General features: G+C 44.5%; 1 protein-coding gene across 1 annotated transcript in view; it reads right to left on the minus strand.

Annotated features, from left to right (window-relative positions):
• Positions 1-23,637, minus strand: part of LOC139266612 (ectonucleotide pyrophosphatase/phosphodiesterase family member 3-like) — a 179,129-nt gene that overhangs the window by 109,857 nt on the left and 45,635 nt on the right. The window contains exons 7-14 of the mRNA XM_070884205.1: positions 23,542-23,621; positions 21,807-21,926; positions 19,510-19,619; positions 17,404-17,469; positions 15,161-15,233; positions 11,137-11,245; positions 10,075-10,206; positions 5,801-5,832 (exon numbers count right to left, since the gene is read on the minus strand). Coding sequence (XP_070740306.1) covers positions 5,801-5,832; positions 10,075-10,206; positions 11,137-11,245; positions 15,161-15,233; positions 17,404-17,469; positions 19,510-19,619; positions 21,807-21,926; positions 23,542-23,621 — 722 coding nt within the window. The remainder of the gene's footprint in view (positions 1-5,800; positions 5,833-10,074; positions 10,207-11,136; positions 11,246-15,160; positions 15,234-17,403; positions 17,470-19,509; positions 19,620-21,806; positions 21,927-23,541; positions 23,622-23,637) is intronic.

Raw genomic sequence — 23,637 nt, forward strand, 5'->3', positions numbered from 1 at the left:
ACTGACCTATCAAGAAAGACTGGATCAACTGGGCTTGTATTCACTGGAGTTCAGAAGAATGAGAGGGGACCTCATGGAAACGTTTAAAATTCTGACGGGTTTAGACAGGTTAGATGCAGGAAGAATGTTCCCAATGTTGGGGAAGTCCAGAACCAGGGGTCACAGTCTGAGGATAAGGGGTAAGCCATTTAGGACCGAGATGAGGAGAAACTTCTTCACCCAGAGAGTGGTGAACCTGTGGAATTCTCTACCACAGAAAGTAGTTGAGGCCAATTCATTAAATATATTCAAAAGGGAGTTAGATGAAGTCCTTACTACTCGGGGGATCAAGGGTTATGGCGAGAAAGCAGGAAGGGGGTACTGAAGTTTCATGTTCAGCCATGAACTCATTGAATGGCGGTGCAGGCTAGAAGGGCTGAATGGCCTACTCCTGCACCTATTTTCTATGTTTCTATGTTTCTTGACCCCGAACACACACGCTAATGCCTCTTTCTCAATCATGCTGTAGGCCCTCTCGGCCTTAGACAAGCTCCTGGAAGCATAGGCGACAGGTTGCAACCTCCCCCGCAACGTTAGCTTGTTGTAATACACACCCGACTCCGTTCGACAGCGCATCACATGCTAGCACAAGTCTTTTATATGCGTTATAAAACACAAGCGGCTTGTTGGAGCATAAAATGTTTCTGGCTTTCTCAAATGCAATTGCTTGGTTTTTTCCCCATACCCAGTTCTCACCTTTATGCAATAACACGCTCTAAGAGGGTGCTTAACCCCGGTAGGAAGTTGAGGAATCCCAGGAACGACCGCAGCTCCGTGACGTTCTGTGGCCTGGGCGCGTTCCTGATAGCCTCTGTCTTGGTATCTATGGGCCAAATGCTGATGCCGCGATCTTTCTCCCCAAAAACTCCACTTCTGTTGCCATGAAGACGCATTTCGACCTCTTCAGCTGCAGCCCGACACGATCCAGTCGCTGGAGGACCTCCTCCAGGTTTTGTAGGTGCTCGATGATGTCCCGACCCGTAACCAATATATCGCCCTAAAAAACCACCATGTGTGGTACCGACTTGAGTCGGCTCTCCATGTTTCTCTGGAAGATAGCTGCAGCCGACCAAATTCCAAACGGGCATCTGTTGTAGATGAACAGTCCCTTGTGCATGTTGATGCAGGTGAGGCCCTTTGAAGGCTCCTCCAGCTCCTGCGTCATGTAGGCCGAAGTCAGGTCGAGCTTGGTGAACGTCTTGTCTCCTGCCTGCGTTGCAACTAGGTCATCTGCCTTAGTTAGCGGGTATTGGTCCTATAGCGAGAAACGATTAATAGTTACTTTATAATTGCCGCAAATCCTGACCGTGCCATCACTTTTGAGTACTGGAACAATTGGGTTGGCCCACTCACTGAATTCCACTGGGGAGATGATGCCCTCGCGTTGCAGCCTGTCCAGTTCGATTTCAACTTTCTCCCTCATCATGTGAGGTACCGCTCGCGGGTTGTGGTGAATGGGTCGTGCCTCTGGGACCAAGTGGATCCACACCTTCGCCCTGGAAAAGTTTCCAATGCCTGGCTCAAAAAGGGAAGGAAATGTGTTAAGAACCTGGGTACATGAGGCCTCATCGACATGTGATAGCGCTCGGATGTCATCCCAGTTCCAGCGGATTTTGCCCAGCCAGCTCCTTCCAAGCAGTGTGGGGCCATCGCCCGGGACAATCCAGAGTGGCAGTTCGTGCACCATGCCCTCATAGGTAACCTTGACCATGGCGCTGCCCGGGACAGTGATAAGCTCTTTGGTGCATGTTCTCAGTTTCGTGTGGATGGGGCTCAGGGCTGGTCTGAGTGCCTTGTTGCACCACAGTCTCTCAAACATCTTTTTACTCATGATGGATTGGCTAGCGCCAGTGTCCAGTTCCATGGCTACGGGTAAGCCATTCAATTTTACGTTTCGCATTATAGGTGGATAATTCGTCAAAAATGTGTGCACCCGTGTACTTCAGCATCTGCCTCCTCTCTCTGAGGCTCGAAATTGCTCTGGTCCACCATGGACCGATCTTCCTCTGCCACATGGTGGTTTGTAGGTTTTGCAGAGCTTGCAGCTCGTCTGCAAGCTTGTTGGAGGTGCCCCATTGTTCCATAGCTCTTGCAAACATACCCTTTGAAGCGGCATGAATAGGCTAAATGGAAGCCTTGCATTCATCCTTTGTTGCGGACTCTAAGTCATTTGGGTCACCTGAGGCCTGCTGGCAGTTGCAGACTCGTGGTTTCTGCCCTGTACATTTCTGCTCGCAAACACAGTTCCAGTTAATTTATGAACATTGCTAGCACTTGTGTGCTGAGAGGTTTGTTTGGTATTATCACTGGTGGACATAAACACCTGTGCTATCACAATGGCCTTACTGAGGGTCGGTGTCTCTACAGTCCAAAGTTTTCGTAGGATGGTCTCGCGGCCAATGCTCAGTACAAAAAAGTCTCTGAGCATTTGCCATCAAACTCACATTGTCCTGCAAGTCGCCTTAGCTCGGCGACATAACTCGCCACTTCCTGACCTTCAGATCACTGGTACGTATAGAACCGATACCTCGCCATCAGCACGCTCTTTCTCGGGTTAAGCTGCTCCCGAACCAATGTACACAGCTCCTCATACGACTTATCTGTGGGTTTCATTGGAACCAGAAGATTCTTCATGAGGCTGTAGGTCGGTGCCCCGCAGACCGGGAGAAGGACCGCTCTCCTTTTTGCAACGCTTCCTTCTCCGTCCAGCTTGTTGGCTACAAAGTACTGGTCTAACCGTTCGACATAGGCTTCCCAATCTTCACCCTCCGAGAACTTCTCCAGGATGCCCACAGTTTGCTGCATCTTTACGTTGGATTCGTGTACTCTTCGCCAGTTGTTGTGTTCCTAACACAAATGAGACTGCACACAGGGAGGTTAAAGTAACAGTGACCTCAGTCTTTATTAAGACACTCCAGAGTGAGTAACAGGCCTTAGGGGCCAGTTTATATATAGTGCTCCCAAGGGATGCTGGGATCCCTTGGGACTTCAGGGGATAAGCTCCCTGGTGGCAGAACATGGGAGTGCATGCTTTACAGATACACAACAGAAAGGGTTAAATACAACTTAACGTGAATCAACGTAAACTTTAACTGGCACCAGGGTGATGGGCACCATTGATGTCTGAGCTGCACACACACAGCAGTGTGCCAGTGTTGTCACTCACATCAATGTTCTTTCAGGCAAATCGTTCAGATATCCGCTCCTCACGAAAGAGTCTTGCAGCTATGTAGCCACCACGGGCCCTTTCTTGTGGCCTGGAGGGGGTCGTGGGCATGGTTGCATAGCCAGCCTGATTGTCTGGCCCTAGGTCAGCGTACAGCCCCTTGTCGTCCTCATCCTCTCTCTGTCCTGTGATGGAGCATCAGTCCCTTCTGCACATTCTTGGCCCCTCCTGATAGCCAGGTTGTGCAGCATGACCACAAATTTACTTACTTGCTCAGGGTTGTATTGTAGCTCCCTTCCTGGGTTGTCCAGACATCTAAAGCACTGCTTAAGCACAGTTATTGTTTTCTGGACCACATTGTGTGTGTCTCTGTGGCTACGGTTGTATTGCTTTTCAGCCTCGGTGTGGGTGTCACACAGGTGGATCATCAGCCAGGTGGCTAAGCCATATCGGTTATCACCAAGCATCCAGTATTGTCCTTGTGGCTGACTCTTAAAGATGTCCGAGACAGCACTCTCATGCAGGATGTGAGCCTCATCAAAGGTGCCCAGACATTTGGCATTCACTGCCATGATGATCTGGTTGTGGTTGCCAACTAGTTGGACCTTTAGGGAGTGAAATCCTTTTCTGTTACGAAAATGCTCCGGGTCCTGAGAAGGTGGCTGCATGGCGCACTGTATTGTTCCCTGCGCCCTGGGGAACTTAGCAATGCGGGAGAATGCTCCAGCCCTGTCAGTCTGAGCCTCCGTGGTCATGGGGAAGCTGATAAAGTCCATCCTTCTTGTGTACAGGGTCTCTGTGACCTGTCTAATGCAGCGATGGGTGGCATGGTGAGACAGAGGGCAAATCTCGACCGTGGAGGCCCGAAAGAAATCGGACGCGTAGAAAGACAGTACCGCGGTGACCTTGACCTCGACCGACACTGATGTCCTGATGGCAGGTTGCATATGTGGCCTGATGAGCTCACATATTTCATTGATCACCACCTTGTGGAAGCGCATCCTCCAAAGGCAGGTGTGATCAGACACGTCGAGGTAAGACCTCTTCTTCCTGTATGTGCGGAGTGTGTATGGTCTGGCCCTCCTCCTCATTCTTGCACGTCTTAAATTGGGGACATAATGATGTGCATCACACATTGAGCCATCTGCTCTCTGCAGCATCTGCATATTAATTGATGCAGGCTGAGAAATGGCTGGCCCCATTGCAATGAAAGTGTAATAGCGATTGATCAGAAGCAATAATTTCCTCACTAAAATACATCTAGAGTAAACCCCCAATAGTCCAGAGACTGAAAATATGTCAGTTGAGATGGTCACTTCACCTGAGAAGAACTCCAGAGTCAATGCAAACCTCCCCGAAGTTGAAGCAGCCTTTTTAATGAAGCGAACTGCGATTTTAAAAATGACAGCCACACCGCTGGCTTTAGTTCAGAACAGTTCCACTTTTTCTGGGCGTTTTTTTGGGCGCGCGATATTGTGGGCGATATGTGTGCGAGGTGGTCTCAATGACAAAAAAAATGGACGGGCGGTATTATTGAATCTCGGCGTTAATTCCGTGCAGAAACTAACGCTGGGCGATATTATGGGCGTTGATTTTGCCCATTCTGATGATTCCGCCCCAAAAAAGTGGGCGGGTGGTATTATTTTTTCCCGGCGTTACACACATGGGGAAAGTAACGCTCAGCAATAAGTTTCCGAAAAATGCCCGTCAGTTTCTATTTTGTGGCTAAATGGGCGATATATAGGTGTTATGCGTCATTTCAGCGATAAAATCGACGTTAAGTGGGCGTTAAGCATGGCAAAAACGAGGAAACACTAGCCCCAGGGCATGGTGGGGGAGGGAGGACGAGAGCGGTTATAGGGAAGGTGGGAGCTACAGATCGAAGCTTGGTGGTGGGAGGAAGAGAACGGTAATCCGGTGGGGAGGAACTACAGATTGGGGTTTGTGGGTGACTGGGGGGAAGATCACTGATCACAGTTGGTGGGGGTGGCCAAAGGCTTTCTTGAAGGGCCAGGCAGAGCACTCCCACTCCTCCTGGCCCACATAGAGTGTTATAAAAAGCACTAACTTTCGAGAGCCAGCAGCTCCCGCCTCCATTTCACTGCTTAGTTTCCCGAGTCCTGGGAAACCCGTCTGGAAAAAATGCTTAAATTTAATCAAGCTCCCAACTGCACTGCAACTCCCAATATGTTAATGAAGAGCCCTGTCTCTCAAGGCAGGGACACTGGCAGGGCACGCTTTCCACCACAGGGGAGAGTTCCCAGCAATGACCGCTCACGCATTGGGTTGGGAATCTTTTCCCCATTAAAAATGTTTAAACTCTCCCACCCGCTACTCTTTGCTGCCCGTTCTGAGGGGGTTAATATTGAAGCCATTGTTTCACTATTTATCTTCTCAAAACCTTTTCTTTATTTTATAAAACCCATATCAGATGCTGTCAACATGCTCTATCCCAGCAAAAAAACTCCCTATTCCTGGAATATCAAAGAACATTACAATGAAGGACTACTGTAGTTCACTTGTAGCATTAAAACACAATAAAGCTGGAACGAACCAAACCTTTACCGGAAATAGAAATTATTTTCTAATACTTACGGAAAGGTTTTTAACAACTCCTTCTGAATCAACTGAAAAAGAAACAAATCTTTGTTGTAATTTCACAAAAAGCTTGTAATGAAATCAGAGCTAATGTATATTCCTTTTGTCATGTATTCAACCAGCAATGTAACTCATGTATAATCTGACCTAAGTTGTACACTGTGAGAACAATGACCACTAGGTGGTGAACTTGTGGGAGATAATCCTAACCTGGATCTTCAAATATAAAAGGGGAAGCTCCACGCACTTCCTGCTCTTGAGTGCTAAGGAATAAAAGACAGGTCACAGACTGACCTTCTCTCAAGCTTGGGCCTCGTGTGCATTTATACTGTATAGTAAGGACGTATCAATGGCGACGAGAAACTGGGATTTAAACCACGCGAGCATGGCCACTAGCAGAACAGATGAGAGGTACTGTGTTAAGGAATGGTTGGGAAGAGATTCAACATTGTTAAAGCAGCACACAGTTCTCCAGGCAGACAAGGGCAATCGGGCATGCCCCAACATGTAGTCGAACCCAGAGGGGGAGTTTGACAGAGACAATCGCAAGCTGAACGGCGATTCACGCCATTGCAAGAGACAATGCAGCCAGTATTGGGGCCATCAACACCTGTTAATGGCGCATTCAAGGACAATAACAGGGGCAGTCAGGGACGATCGACTGGCAAGGGACCTTTTGTTTCCAACAGCAGCTCATGTTGGAGGCGTGGAGGTACACACTCAGCCGGAGTTTGCAGAGATGAGCCAAATACCTGCAGAAATTGCAGAAATGAATGCTGGGGGAAATCGCTGGAAGCTGAAGTTCAGCTAGTTCATGTGGAGCACGTATACAGTTCATACACCAGGACGCCACCGATAATGATGAAAGTGCTCCTCAATGGCATCCCAGTATCAATGGAGCTAGACACGGGGGCCAGCCAGTCCCTGATGGGTATCAAACAGTTCGAAAAGTTGTGGGCGTCCAAGGCCAGGAGGCCAAAATTATCGCCGATTGACGCACAGCTACGGACATACATAAAGCAGATCATTCCGGTGCTCGGCAGCGCCACGGTAGTCGTGACCTACAAAGATTCGGAGAACAGGTTGCCACTCTGAGTTGTCCCGGGGGACGGTCCTACACTACTGGGGAGGAGTTGGCTTGCTGTCATGAACTGGAAATGGGGCGATGTCAATGCAATTTCCTCTGTGGAGCGAGTATCATGCTCACAGGTCCTGGACAAATTTGACTCATTATTCCAACCTGGCATTGGCACTTTCATGGGGGCCAAGGTAGTGATTCACATTAACCCGGACGCCAGGCCAGTACACCACAAGGCCAGAGCGGTGCCGTACGTGATGCGGGAAAAGATAGAAGGCATCATCTCGCCAGTCGAATTCAGTGACTAGGCGAGCCCGATTGTGCTGGTGCTCAAGGCGGATGGGTCGGTCAGGATATGTGGCGATTACAAGGCCACCATCAATCGGGTGTCACTCCAAGACCAGTACCCGTTACCGAGAGCGGAGAACCTCTTTGCGACGCTATCCGGTGGCAAACCTTTTTCAAAATTGGACCTGACCTCAGCTTACATGACCCAGGAGCTGACGAGTGAGTCGAAGAAGCTGACCACCATCACGACACACAAGGGGTTGTTTGAGTACAACAGATGTCCGTTCAGGATTTGCTCGGCCACCGCGATCTTCCAACGAAATATGGAAAGCCTCCTCAAGTCGATTCCAGGGACGGTGGTTTTTCAGGACGACATCCTCATCACGGGTTACGATACTGAAGAACACCTCCACAACCTGGAGGAGGTGCTACGCAGACTGGAGCGGGTAGGGCTGCGACTGAAAAAGGCGAAGTGCATCTTCCTAGCTCCAGAGGTAGAATTCCTGGGGGTGAGGGTAGCAGCAGACGGGATCAGCCCTACTGCGTCCAAGACGGAAGTGATCCAGAGAGTACACAGACCCCATAACACGACGGAGCTGCTTTCGTTCCTGGACTATTTTGGTAACTTTCTTCCCAAATTGAGCATGCTGCTAGAGCCGTTACACGTGCTCCTACGCAAAGGTCACGAATGGGTCTGGGAGGACAGCCAGGAAAGGGCTTTTAATGGAGCATGCAATTTGTTATGTTCCAACAATCTGTTAACGCTATATGACCCATGTAATAAACTTGTGTTAACGTGAGATGCGTCGTCCTATGGTGTCGGGTGTGTGTTGCAGCATATCAATGCCAAGGGTCAGTTACAGCCGGTAGCTTATGCCTCCAGGAGTCTGTCCCAGGCAGAAAGGGGCTACGAGATGGTAGAAAAGGAGGCGCTCACATGTGTATATGCGGTAAAGAAAATACACCAGTACCTGTTTGGCAGGAAATTTGAGCTGAAGACAGATCACAAACCCCTAACGTCCCTTTTGGCCGACAACAAGGCCATAAATGCAAATGCATCGGCCCGCATACAGAGGTCGCGATTGTCTCTAGTCAAGAAACGTGTCCTGAATGGGGACTGGGCAGCCACGTGCAGGGCATGCCCTGAGGAATTTAAACCATTTCACAGGCGCAGGGATGAACTCTCGATTCAGGCCGATTGCCTACTGTGGGGAAACCGCGTAGTCATGCCCCAGATGGGCAGAGAGGTGTTCATCAGAGAACTCCACAATGAGCACCCGGGCATTGTCATAATGAAGGCAATTGCCAGGTCCCACGTTTGGTGGCCAGGGATAGATGCAGATCTGGAACTTTGTGTTCGCAGGTGCAACACGTGTGCCCAGCTGGGCAATGCGCCCAGGGAAGCCCCCCTTAGCCCCTGGCCATGACCCGTCAAGCCTTGGTCACGCATCCATGTGGACTACGCAGGTCCTTTCATGGGAAAAATGTTTTTGGTTGTAGTAGACGCCTACTCCAAATGTATCGAGTGTGATATTTTAAATTCAAGCACATCCTCTGCCACGGTAGAAAGTCTATGGGCAATGTTCGCCACCCACAGTCTACTGGACATCTTAGTCAGCGACAATGGCCCGTGCTTCACAAGCACTGAATTCCAGGATTTCATGGCAGGCAATGGAATTAACCATGTCAGAACGGCACCGTTCAAGCCGGCCTCAAACCACCAGGCAGAACGAGCAGTGCAGATAATCAAACAGGGGATGCTCAGAATCCAAGGGGGTTCCCTGCAAAGCCGCTTATCACGCTTCCTGTTGGCCTACAGATCCCGACCACACTCGCTCACAGTGGTTCCACCCGCAGAGCTGCTAATGAAAAGGATGTTCAAAACCCGGTTATCCCTTATACACCCCACTATGAAAGAAATTGTCGAGAGCAGGGGCCAGTCACAATATGACTACCATGACAGGAATGCGAGGGCGTGATGTATTGATGTAAATGACCCTGTTTTTGTCCTCAACTATGCTGCAGGACCCAAATGGCTCGCAGGCACTGTGATTGCCAAAGAGGGAAATAGGATTCTGGTAGTTAAACTTACCAATGGACAAATCTGCCACAAACATGTGGATCAAACAAAAAGGAGGTTCAGCAACCCCATAGAAGAAGCAGAGGAAGAACACAATATAGAGTTCACTCCTCCACAGGTGACCGAACACAGGGACCAAAGGAAGGAGAGCCCAGTCACTGTGGGCAGTCTGGACAGGCCTGAGGCACCGCAAACAGCAGACACTCAGGCCAGCGCCCAACAACCGGAGCCCCAACTCAGGCGCTCTACAAGAGAGCGTAAACCACCAGAGAGACTCAACCTGTGATCCCAATAAGACTTTGGGGGGGGGGAGGTGATGTCATGTATTCAACCAGCAAGGTAACCCATGTATAATCTGACCTAAGTTGTACACTGTGAGAACAATGACCACTAGGTGGTGAACTTGTGGGAGACACTCCTAACCTGGACCTTCAGATATAAAAGGGGAAGCTCCACCCACTTCCTGCTCTTGAGTGCTAAGGAATAAAGGACAGGTCACAGACTGATCTTCTCTCAAGCATGAACCTCATGTGCATTTATACTGTGTAGTAAGGACGTATCAGATTTGTTCTTCTCCTTCCCCGCCCCACCACCTCATGAAGGTGCAAATGCATCACTTCCATCTGTGCTTGTGGCCCTCCGCTACCACATTCAAGTGGCCATACTTCATGCGTGAGCCTAGACCACGGATGTCAGTACACAATCTTCCTGTGCAGAGCATCACAGTGGGGCCCAATCTGGAGGAATTGACATTCTTGATTGTATCGTACATCAAACTGTGATTTTTAACAGATTATTTTTGTAGTTTATGCTAAAGGTACTTACAAGACAAATAGTCCTTGGGAACATTTTTAGCTCGAATACGAGCAGCTGGGCCACTATACACATATAAATTCTCCACTGTGTCAAAATACTTGGTCATATATTCAATTTGATCACAGTATGTTTTGTCCATTCCTGGAAAACAAACAAAAAAGTAACACAATGTAAAATCTCACAGAAAAATCATTAAAGTTTTGAAAATGCATTATCCACTTGAAATAGTACATTTTCCAAGAACAGCATTTGCATTTTGTGCAGAAATTAAAATACTAAAGCTCCTTTAATTTTAATATTTTCATTGAGACCATTTCTCTGAATATTGGCATAGCCTGTGTATAATTAACATTAATGCAACAACAGCTCTCTGTAGATATTAGGTTTAACCATTAATAGATATAAAAATGAGATAACATTTAGGAATTTGCACACCCAGTACAGAGCTTTGTCCAGCAGGAGCAAAGATCAGAAAGTCAGCAGGCCCTGCAAAATGTGTCATCCATTAGGGATAGAAAATTTGTGTAACCCATTACTCTCCACACCTGAAATCCCACCATGCACATCTGGTGGTGTTTCTCTGCTGGACCCAGCATAAAGGTTGCTGTATTTTATTGCAACAAATAAGCCAAGTTTGGAAGACCATCAGCACTAGAACAGTATACTCGGAGCTCTCAGAATAGCTGAACACTTTAGTGAATGCTCAGACTGAAGCTATGCAGCCAGGGTATCAACTGATTATCTGTGATTCTATTTCTCGTAAATGTTTATTCTTTGATTAGTTATTCATTCAAGTTGGCTTGACTGTATTTGGTTTGCTGTGCTGTGATTTGTAAAAATAAAAAAACCTGGAACAGCTCATACTATTTGCAGTAGTAATGTTCCCCTCGGAATAGTAAATGTGCCTGTGTGATGTAGAGAATTTATGATATCACTACTATATATTAATCTCTTTCCAAACTTGCACTTCTTTGTTCCAATAAAATGCTTGAGTTTAGTTACTTTGTTGGCAAGTCTTTGTTCTGATTGTATCTTTTGCTTTGATGACGAACAACATTCAAAATGTTATACCATGATCAGCTATAAAAATGAGGTTAACACATTTGTGTAAGTTCTTCTGTTTGAGGCCATCCATCAACATTCCGACAATCTGATCAATTGACTGCAATGCTTCAATCACCTGCAAAATAACAAGAGATAGTCACTTTCAATCAATAAATCTGCAACACTTAGTTATTCGAACAGTAACTGCTTTACAATTCAATCCATCAACTTGTACAACACAGTGCCACCTCAGAGTTTTAAGCCCCATTTATCCAGAACTAAGTGGTACAGTATATGGAGACAGCTATTAACTTGAATGTGTTTACGTAAATACACATCTAGAGCTCTGCTCACTGGTCTTCCACAACTGTAGAATGTCTAATGTTAGTGAAGAGGCAAGGGGATACTCATTGGAAATTCAAGACTTCAAAGAGAATTACTTGAGTTTTCCAAGTTTGAAGATTAAAAAGCTGGCTGCTCTAAAAATGAGAGATTTCCTTTTTTAGCTGCTCTCACTACTGATATGAAACTAGAAATTTACATTATTTTTCAGCGTGTGTGTGAAGGAGGAAGATGTGGTTATGGTTCTTAATGAATACTTTGTGTCTGTTTTCACAAAGGAGAGGGACGATGCAGACATTGCAATCAGGGAGGAGGAGTGTGAAATATTAGATGAAATAAACATAGTGAGAGAGGAAGTATTAAGGGGATTTGCATTTTGATCGTGGATAAATCCCCAGGCCCGGATGAAATATATCCCAGGCTGTTGAAGAAGCAAGAGAGGAAATAGCCGAGGTTCTGACCTTTATTTTCCAATCCTCTCTGGTTACAGGTGTGGTGTGGAAGACTACTAACGTTGTACCGTTGTTTAAAAAGGAGAAAGGGATAGGCCGAGTAATTACAGGCCAGTCAGGTTAACTTCGGTGGTGGGAAAGTTATTGGAAAAAATTCTGAGGGACAGGATAAATCTTAATTTAGAAAGACATGGATTAATCAAGGACAGTCAGCATGAATTTGTTAAGGGAAGGTCAGTTCTGACTAGCTTGATTGAATCTTTTGAGGATATAACAAGGAGGGTCAATGTGGGTAGTGCATTTGATATAATGCATATGGATTTTAGCACGGCTTTTGATAAGGTCCCACATTGCAGACTGGTCATGAAGTAAAAGCCCATTGAATCCAAGGAAAACTAGAAGATTGGGAAAATTTTAAATAACAGCAAAGAATGACTAAGAAAGCAATAAAGAAAGGAAAGATAGATTACGAAAGTAAACTTGCGCAAAACATAAAAACAGATAGTAAAAGCTTTTACCGATATATAAAACGGAAAAGAGTGACTAAAGTAAATGTTGGTCCCTTGGAAGATGAGAAGGGGGATTTAATAATGGGAAATGTGGAAATGGCTGAGACCTTAAACAATTATTTGGTTAGTGGTGCGCCACAGGGATCGGTGCTGGGACCACAACTGTTTACAATATATATAGATGACCTGGAGGAGGGGACAGAGTGTAGTGTAACAAAATTTGCAGATGACACAAAGATTAGTGGGAAAGCGAGTTGTGTAGAGGACACAGAGAGGCTGCAAAGAGATTTAGATAGGTTAAGCGAATGGGCTAAGGTTTGGCAGATGGAATACAATGTCGGAAAATGTGAGGTCATCCACCTTGGGGAAAAAAAAAACAGTAAAAGGGAATATTATTTGAATGGGGAGAAACTACAACATGCTGCGGTGCAGAGGGACCTGGGGGTCCTTGTGCATGAATCCCAAAAAGTTAGTTTGCAGGTGCAGCAGGTAATCAGGAAGGTGAATGGAATGTTGGCCTTCATTGCGAGAGGGATGGAGTACAAAAGCAGGGAGGTCCTGCTGCAACTTTATAGAGTATTGGTGAGGCCGCACCTGGAGTACTGCGTGCAATTTTGGTCACCTTTCTAAAGCAAGGATATACTAGCTTTGGAGGGGGTACAGAGACGATTCGCTCGGCTGATTCCAGAGATGAGGGGGTTACCTTATGATGATAGATTGAGTAGACTGGGTCTTTACTCGTTGGAGTTCAGAAGGATGAGGGGTGATCTTATAGAAACATTTAAAATAATGAAAGGGATAGACAAGATAGAGGCAGAGAGGTTGTTTCCACTGGTCGGGGAGACTAGAACTAGGGGGCACAGCCTCAAAATACAGGGGAGCCAATTTAAAACCGAGTTGAGAAGGAATTTCTTCTCTCAGAGGGTTGTAAATCTGTGGAATTCTCTGCCCAAGGAAGCAGTTGAGGCTAGCCCATTGAATGTATTCAAATCACAGATAGATAGATTTTTAACCAATAAGGGAATTAAGGGTTACGGAGAGCGGGCGGGTAAGTGGAGCTGAGTCCATGGCCAGATCAGCTATGATCTTGTTGAATGGCGGAGCAGGCTCGAGGGGCTAGATGGCCTACTCCTGTTCCTAATTCTTAAGTTCGTATGTTCTTATGTAAGATGGATCCAAAATTGGCTCAGAGGCAGAAAGTAAAGCGTAATGGTCGATGGGTGTTTTTGTGACTGGAAGGCTGTTTCCTGTGGGGTTCTGCAGGGCTCAGTACTAGGTCCCTTGATTTTTGGTATATAGCAATGATTTTGACATGAATGTAGGGGATATGATTAAGAAGTTCGCAGATTATCCAAAAATTGGCCGTGTGGTTGAGAATGAAGAAGAAAGTTGTAGACTGCAGGAAGATATCAATGGACTAGTCAGGTAGGCAGAACAGTGGCAAAGGGAATTCAATCCAGCGAAGTGTGAGGTAATGCATTTGGGGAAGGCTAACAAGACAAGGGAATACACAATAAATGGTAGGACATAGAGAAGTGTAGAGGAACAGAGGGACCTTGGAGTGCATCTCCACAGATCCCTGAAGGTAGCTGAACAGGTAGATAAGGTAAGAATTCATACAGGATACTTGCTTTTATTAGCTGAGGCATAGAATATAAGAGCAGGGAGGTTATGCTTGAACTGTAGAAAACACTAGTTAGACCACAGCTAGAGTACGGTCTTGAACATACTCAACGATTGAGCATCCACAAGGGCAGAGAATTCCAAAGATTCACCACCCGCTGAGTGAAAAAATTTCTCCTCATCTCAGTCCCAAACGGCAACCCCTTATTCTGAGACTGTGACCCCTGGTTCTACACTCCTCAGCCAGGGGAAACATCCTCCTTGCATCAACCCTGTCAAGCCCCGTAAGAATTTTGTATGTTTCCATGAGATCACTTCTCATTCTTCTAAACTCTAGAGAATATAGACCTAATCTACTCAATCTCTCCTCATCGGACAATCCCCCCATCCCAGGAATCAATCTGGTGAACCTTTGTTGCATTCCCTCTAAGGCGAGTATATCCTTCCTTAGGTAAGGAGACTAAAACTGTACACAATACTCCAGGTGTTTTCTCACCAGGGCTCTATATAATCGCAGTAAGATAGATATCCCACCCTAAAAAATGGGAATTCAATATATACAGGTATAGGACACTCCAGAAGAAAAGAACAGATAGGGAATGATAAGGGGTGGCTTGTTCAAAAGAACTTAGAAATCAGGAAAGGTGAATTGATATCCCAGGAGGAGATGCAAAGTAAATAGTTTACCTTCAGCTAACAAGAGACTGGATTAATATTAGTGGTCCCCAGACCCTTGTGTAAGACAAAATGATAAATGTAATACTTGATAAGAAGAAGCATATGGAAAAGGCTCCCATTGTGGGAGCACCATTGCCATGAAAACTGCAGCAATTCAAGAACAAAATCCATGAGGATTATCTGGCAATCAGCAGCAGTATGGACCAAGTCAAAATATACGATTTTAAGATGGCGAATTTCAACGGCATGAATTAAACAGCATTAATGGATCACCTTTAATGAAAGACAATAATTGACAGAACTGGAATAGTTTAAAACAATAATGTTGAGTACACAAGATAAGTATAGATCCAAGAAAAATAAGTGTAAGCTAAGTAAGCATTTTCCAAAAATGGATGATTATTACTATTTTAAAGATTTAATTAAAGATATAAATCATTAACTTACTCCGCCACTAACAGGTCCAAATGAATGGCCAGCATGGTCTGGTTCTTCGAAATACAGGGTGTAAAAGTTTGGCCTGATTTGACAAAATCAAACACATTGTATAACAGTGAGATTTTCAACCAACATTCATTGCTAATTGGAATGGTAATTTTGGTAAACCTAGTTGATTACTAGTGGCATTGTTCACAGGTGTGTTCCGCTCTTCCTGTGGCTATCTCTCTGCTTGTCTCCTATTCTCGAATTCTTTCTATCTCCCTATCTCTATTGGTGTGTGCCTCTCTCCCTCTTTCATGTTTCCTCTCATTGTCATCTCTGAATCTTTATCTATCTCTGACCATTTCTGTTAGTCTTTCCTTCTCTCTGTCTCCTCTCTCTTCTATATAGCTTCCATTCTTCCTAAGCTGCGCTCACACATTTCTCCCTTCCTTTCTATGGCTCTTTCTGTATGCCACTCATACTTTCCCTCTCTTTCTCGCTCTATGTTTCTCCCTTCACTCTTTCTTTCTATATGTCTCTCACTTTCTCCTTTTCCTTTCATCACCTGTGGAGATATTAAGCCAAATTTGGGGCACAAAACTTCTGACAGCTGCAGAAATGATCTCATCCCTTCCTTGATACATAGGCAGAAATAGGAATTTAGAGTTTGAAGTTGGGTCCTGGGAAAGGGTGGGAAGCCTGGGACCTGAGGCCAGGAAGGAATGGGAAACCTCGTCTGGGGAGGTAGCAGCGAGGCTGGAATGCAGCAGATCTTTTTTTTATTATTACTAATTCCTGGGATATGGGTGTCACTGGCAAGGCCAGCAGTTATCGCCCATCTCAAATTGTCCTTGAGAAGGTGGTAGTGAGCTGCTTTCTTGAACCACTGCATTCCGTATGGTGAAGGAACTCCCACAATGCTGTTAGAGAGGGATTTCCAGGATTTTGACTGAGCAACGATGAAGGAATGGTGTTACATTTCCAAGTCAGGATGGTGTGTGACTTGGAGGGGAACTTGGAGGTGATGGTGTTCCCTTGAGCCTGTGGCCCTTGTCCTTCTAAATGGTAGAGGTCGTGGGTTTGGGAGGTGTTGCCAAAGAAGCCTTGGCTTTAGTGCATCTTGTAGATGGTACACACTGCAGTCACTTTGGGCCGGGGGTAGAGGGAGTGAATGTTGAAGGTGGTGGATGGGGTGCCTGCTATGTCCTGGATGGTGTTGAGCTTCTTGAGTATTATTGGAGCTGCACTCATCCAGGCAAGTGGAGAGCATTCCATCACACTCCTGACATATGCATTGTAGATGGTGGAAAGGCTTTGGGGAGTCAGGAGATGAGATACTCACCCTCTGACCTTGTAGCCATAGTACTTATGTGGCTGGTCCAGTTAAGTTTCTGGTCAATGATGACCCCCAGGATGTTGATGGTGGGAGAGGTTCGATGATGGTATTGAATGTCATGGGGCAGTGGTTAGACTCTCTCTTGTTGGAGATCATCATTGCCTGGCACTTGTGTTGCGGGAATGTTACTTGCCATTTATCAGCCTCAGCCTGAATATCATCCAGGTCTTGCTGCATGTGGGCACAGACTGCTTCATTATCTGAGGAGTTGTGAATGGAACTGAATACTGTGCAGTCATCGGCAAATATCTCCATTTCTGACCTTATGTTGGAGTGAAGGTCAATGATGAACCAGCTGAAAATGGTTAGGCCTAGGACATTGTCCTGAGGAACTCCTGCAGCCATGTCCTGGGGCAGAGATGATTGGCCTCCAATCACCACAACCATCTTCCTTTGGTCAATGTATGACTCAAGCCAGTGGAGAGTTTTCCCCCTGATTTGCCTTGACTTCAGTTTCACTAGGCTCCTTGATGCCACACTTGGTCAAATGCTGCTTTGATGTCAAGGTTGGGAGGGAAAGTTGAACAGAAGGTCAGGGTGCATGGTACAAGAGTTGGGAAAGGATGCAGAGGTGAAACATTTGACACAGAGGCTAAGGAGTAGGCTTAGAGGACAAGGGGAGAAGCCTGTTGACTGTGGAATGTGGCTACAGATGTCAAGGAGTGGTGCACAGAGGTCATGAGTAGGACACAGAACCCAGGGAATGAGGCATAGAGGCCAAGAGTGGAGCACACAAATCTGACTAATGAGACTGCTCATAATAGACAGAAATCTGATGGACCAACACAATTTTAAAAATTATTAATAATACATACAAACAGATAAATTACTAATGAGTAATGATAAGACTGACCAAAACAAGAATGATTACCTCTCCGAAGCAGGTAAGCTTAGCCATTTCAAGATGGTGAATACTCTTTCTTCATGTGGAATGGCTCTGGATTAGATAAACAGTTGCATGGATAAGTGAGAGACTGCAAAGAGGATGAATACTTGCTTATATTGTTGATGTTATGATACATTGAGTACTATTGTCAACTAGCTTCTGTCAAGCTTGTGCCTTTATAAAAAAGTGGCAAACCTTTTTAAATTTGCAAACACTGGTGTGCAAGGTCATTCACAGCGAAACACATTATTGCATTATGAAAACGTTCTGCTGTTCACATGTGATGTCATTTTGTCAAGATTCATTTACAACCAATCTGTTCATCTTACCTTCATCAAAAACATGAATTCATTTTTAAATTAAATTCCACTGTCCACTATTTTAACAAGAATGTTAACCTATTTAAAGAGACCAGGTTAGCATCTTTATTACAGTAGCAGATAAAATAATTTCATACAAGTGTGTCTGTTATTGATCTATCACAGCACAGTTTCAAGTGTAATATCATTTTGATGCGAATAGATGAATTAAACCAGTCCAATAAATAACAATTGCCTGGAATTTGCTTTCGACACTCAGCAGCAATTTACCAGTCACTTGAAATCTTCCATCCTTTTCAAAAAACTTACTTTTCAAATCCATCTTATATATATCAATATTTCTATATACATATAGTGAAGATATGGAGGTGCAGCAGCTATTTTGGTGGTTACTGTCCACAGTAGAGAGAGTGCTAACTGTGTTTCTGGGCAATAAGTGGAGTCAATTTGTAAAGGCCAGCGGGAATTGCGACTCATCCAAGACTGACTGTCAGGTAAGCAATATGAGAGCACAGAGGCAGAGGAGGGGCTGACAGGTGATGGAGAGGGAGAGCTGGGTGCCAGCTGCTTACATGTGGAAGCTGACCCCATATCTGCAGATGATATCATCAAAGGGGCAGCACATAGATGAGGAAGAGGAGGGAGTCAAGGATAGAACCTTGGGCAGTACAGAGGGCTGGTAGAGGACCATTGCTGGAGAGCTCTGGCTATGATCAGGTAGGTAAGAGCAGACTCAAGTGAGGATTGTCCAACTGAACAATGGAGGAACAATGAGGAAAGTGTCAGTATAGGTCTTGGGGTAAAAATGTGCAGACTCAGCGTTGCAAAGGCAATGCTTGTCTGAGGCAAGAGGCTTGACGATCAATAGAAATTGGTCCTCGGGCCTCATCTGAATAATTAGGGCAAGTTGCCAGCGCTATATGTACCTCCACAGGCAGCTCGGCCGACAGGAGACGTCAACCTCAGACTGCCTGCCTTGCTGGTAGTGGCCCTCAAGTAAGTTCTGGTTGTGGGGGTGGGGGGAGGGGGATGTTGGAGAGGGATACGGGTGGGTTGATCGTGGCTCCTGTAAAGTCAGGGAGCACTCCTGCTCCTTCTGGCTCCTTAGGATGATGTTTAAAAAAAAGAAGATATTTAGATATTTAACTTTGATTGGCGGCCGTGAAGGCGACTGAAGAATTATGAGGCCCGACATCTGTCCCATTCATACGTCAGTAATTACTTAAACAGGTCCTTTCACAGACAATAGGCCCCTAAGTTATATATTCAATGTTGCTAACAGTGGTTTTACACATCCACCCTCGCTTGCCTAAAACATCGGTCCCACGAATTTGGCTGTGGGATCAATGCCTGTGCAGGTTTGCCGGAGGCATACCAATTTCTATCCCTAAGTGTAGAGCGGGGTTTGAATCCGGAACCATCTGACTTCGAGTCAAGACTGCAATCACTAAGTCAAGCTGACACTTAAAACTACAATTACATGTCCAAATTAATCCCTGTCTATATCTGCACCATGTTGTGGACAGAAGGATGGAGCAGATATGACGGTTATGATAATTCTCACTCTCTGGCAATTACTAATTCCGCAACATCAATCTTTATATAGCAACAGAAATAAAAACTCACTGCATTGGCTTTTGCATAGAAAATAGATTTTCTAGATTTTAAATATTCATTCATTGTATCATTGCACAGCCATGCTCATTTCACAATTTCACAAGCAAATTGCTTCATTATTGTCCACATTATTTACATATGCTGCAATACTTACTGATTGAACTTCACATATTTGTTTGGGTATGTTCCATTTATTTTAACCTCAGATCCAGGCCAGAAGAAGGTACCTGCTTTCAAACCCTGATACATAGCAGTCAGCCACAGCTATGGTAAGAACAAAAGCATATTTAATACATGTTTATGTAATCAGTTAATTCATATCAAAATTGTTAAGATGGAAGAACTCAATGGTGCAGTTCCATGGAACATTGCCTTTTCACCTGTGTGGCTTATGGAGCATTTTCTGCTGCCTTTGTCAGCTTCAAGCACGCCCAGGTCAGACACAGCATAGCAAATAACAGAGTAAAGCTCCCTTTAATCTGTCTCAACAACAGAGCTGAATTTTATCTATTGATATAAACCAGCTCTAAATGGTTCAGAACTGATGTTAATCTTGCCAGAATGGTACTGTGCTAAAAGCACTTACATTTTCTGGGCCAACTCTTTTGCATAATTATTCATAGATCAAGATGCATAATACACTGTACCATTCTATGCATCATCCCCAAAAATCCACATTGCTGCATGCCTAGATGGAACTGGAGACAGGCTTGAGGTTGCAGCTGCCCAGCACGACCACAGGCTATGCTAGCCCTATGGTCTATGATTGCAGCAGGCACCATTACAGCAGATAATACAGTTCTGCACTAGCTCTTTGCTAACCCAGACTCTGTGAAAACAGTTCCCCACATTGATGCAGCAGTGTTGTTCTAAAGTTAGGGTTGAGACATGTTTTGTCTTGTGCGGCGGTTCATAGGCTGTTATGGCATGCCAATAGAAGAGACCCATAACGTCTGTACCTTTCGCGTATGATGCGTATTTCAGTGAGTCAGGAAGTGGCGGAGGAGGTTCACATTCGAAACAAGCTGGGGCTTTATTATAACATTCCAATGATGCAAGAATGACATTATCATGCATAGGTGCATGGGAACACCACCACCTCCAAGTTCCTCTCCAAGTCACACATCATCCTGACTTGGAAATATATCGCCGTTCCTTCATTGTCGCTGGGTCAAAATCCCGGAACTCCCTTCCTAACAGCACTGTGGGAGTACTTTCACCACAAAGACAGCAACGGTTCAAGAAGGTGGCTCACCACCACCTTCTCAAGGGTAATTAGGGATGGGCAATAAATGCTGGCCTTGCCAGCAATGCCCACATCCCATGAATGAATAAAATAAAATGCCTCCTGCCTCTTTTTCCAGCCTTTACACTCGATCCACATGACTTCCAAATCACACCATATAAATGAATGTCCAGGGTTCCTAGTCACTGAGCTGCATATGGAAACATGTTTAAAGGCCTTGTAAGGACATTCATTCAACAATTCATAGGCGATTTCTGGTTGGGTTTTCTTATTTCATTTGGTGGGAGCGGGTTCTGATGGCACGAAGTTTGTGTTTATCAAAGTAAGGGATGCTAATGCGGTAAATTAGCACCATTTTAGGCACCCAGTGATAAATGTTCCAAATTAGCAGCCCCATCATGTGAGGCTCTCTGCCAGGAGCACTAATTCTGAAAACCTACCTCTCAGTTTCAGACCAAACACCCCAAGTCAGGTGTAAGTCTTTCTTTTGCCTGGTTGCTGTGGGCTGAAGTCAACTAGGAAATATTGAGACCACCCAAATTTACCTCATGTACAGAAAGAAGGAATGTTTCTCCAAATAGTCTAGATAAATTCTTACCGAGGCCCTAGAGCTAAATGGCCAGTGTATCAGCCTACCATATAACCCAGTGCCTCATCTGCTGTATTCTTTTTTATGTACAGTTTCATATCACCCTGATTTTTTCAGCTATATTGCCAGGAAAATTAAGTTCTGAAATTAGCACTTAAAAAAATGCTAGCTGCCCTTAGCAAATCTACTGAAAGTAGTCCTTCATCCACATGCAAAGCTTTACATTCAATGATAAAATAAAAAGGAAAAACTGCAAATGCAAGAAACCTGAAATAAATACCAAAATAAAAAGTGTAAAGACACAGCAGATTAGTCAACATCTGTAAAGAAAACGTTGATTCTAATGAAGGGTATACATCCAAAATGTCATAACCTGTCATTTATGTTTATAGATGCTGACTGACCTGCTGTGTATTTCCAGCATTATCTGTTTTTATTGGTACATTTTGTACTTTATAGCATTTTACCGTTGATATATAACAAACAATGAATGTACATAGACAGCACAATCCTAGTTCAGACAGAGGCATTGTTATAACATTGCCCATACATAAATCTTCAGATAGCCGGGACTGGTCTAATTATACAAAACCGAAGTATTATATACTATACTCACTGGCTGTCCACCCCACCAAATTGGATTGTTCTTTTCATCACCAGACAGAGAGAAGTTCTTGTTTAATTTAACATCATACATGTTGTTGTCAACTATACCATGTGTTTCTGAGTACAGTCCCTAAAAATAAAAGTACATTGTATTTAACTCCAGATGAATTAAATTCATCATTTACTATTACAATTACTACCTTATCCTGACAGCAAAGAGTAAGTATACAGAAGAAATGGATAACATCAACTAGATAATCGGTGGGATGGGGGTGAGAGTTTATTTCATTGTTACAGGTAGCCAAATCCAAGGCTAGAAATGGGTTCAAATGTAATCTGAGCTGAGGATGGATCAATATTTTTGGCAGGCGCTCGCCACAGTGTAAGTGCAACTTGGGAACATGCTTGGGTGTTGGGAGAAAGATATGGCATTTAAAAGGTGCGATGGTGAGCAGCCAGAGGACCTGAGTTCCAAGGCTATTGATAACTGTTAATCAGCTCCCTTTCGAAGAGAGATGATTAAATATTGTGCTCTGAATATTTTCAGGGGTCTTCCAGGCCATGACCTTATCCACTTGCATAAATACATGGGCCTGAATGCCAGTAACTTGCCGGTCTCCAGGTCACTTGGTGCAAAAGAGGTGGGAACAGCATTAATTCTAGTGGAGGTAGCCATTTTGTTAGCTCAACATTCTTCTAACATTATGGGTTTTCTATGGAACTATTGCCTGCCCCAGGCTCTGTCAGGAAAGCTCTTCAGGGCTGAGATCCAGTGTTTACACCTCCAGCCTGATTTTCCACCCCCACTTGTCTTCTTCCGTCCTCCTTTATTGACCACATTGAGAACATTTTGGGTCTAGGTAAATAACAGTCTCTTGGGGGGAGACATTCTCCATCATTTTTAAGGGTACATTTTACAAAAATACAGTCCCTTGCCCACCAAGGGAGCATATGGGGAAATCATAGGGAGCACGTCTATGATTTCACCAAATACAATCTTGGTGTGCATGGATCCACACCAAAGTATACATTATAAAACTGATCCTAAGAGTGAAATACTTCCCTACTCTGGTAATGTTCCCTTTAAATCCAAAGAGTTTTATGTTAAATGTAACGGAAAATAAACAGTCATTTTGAATGCTGCAATGAGCATTTTCAATCACGTGCCATGATAGAAATCTATCAGTATATAAAAAAGAAGCTTGCTTCTAGCATTACTTAAAATGCCACACTTTCTTACAGATGATAAACAATCTTAAGAAAGTACATGAAAAAAGAGAGTGTAAGTCATTCATTTCCTGCTGCTTTTCTGCTCTTGGGATGATAAAAATTCTCTGGAGTCATTGTGAGAATGCAGTAACTCCCACAGAAACACTGTCCAGTTCTCCTCTGTGATCTTGCACAATACGGTGTCTGTTTCTAACTTTTATCATCCAAACTAACCTGAACCAGCTGTGAATCCAATAGAAAATATTGGATATTCCCTAAAATTTATAAGCAGGGAAGAGATAAATCCAAGAAAAATGTTTTATTGAGGAGTATTTAAAGCCATATGATGACAGTTTTTGCTTTCATATTATTCACAATATCTACAGTACTGATTTCAATCTTTGATGATAACAGAGTGTAGGGTCCATGGACTAACTGGCTGTGCCTTTATGGTAGTCCTTGCCCTTTCATTTCTGAAGCAGCACATTCTACAGAAAGTTAATAGAAAGTAATTGTGGCTTAAAAACAAAACTTACCGTGACAATTGTGTAGTGGTTAGGAAATGTTTTGGTGGGGTACATGGATCTCAGGTACTGGGAATGTGTTCCACAGGTTTCTGGAATAATTACATC

The sequence above is a fragment of the Pristiophorus japonicus genome, chromosome 7 (assembly GCF_044704955.1).
Source record: "Pristiophorus japonicus isolate sPriJap1 chromosome 7, sPriJap1.hap1, whole genome shotgun sequence".
Lineage (NCBI taxonomy): Eukaryota > Metazoa > Chordata > Chondrichthyes > Pristiophoridae > Pristiophorus > Pristiophorus japonicus.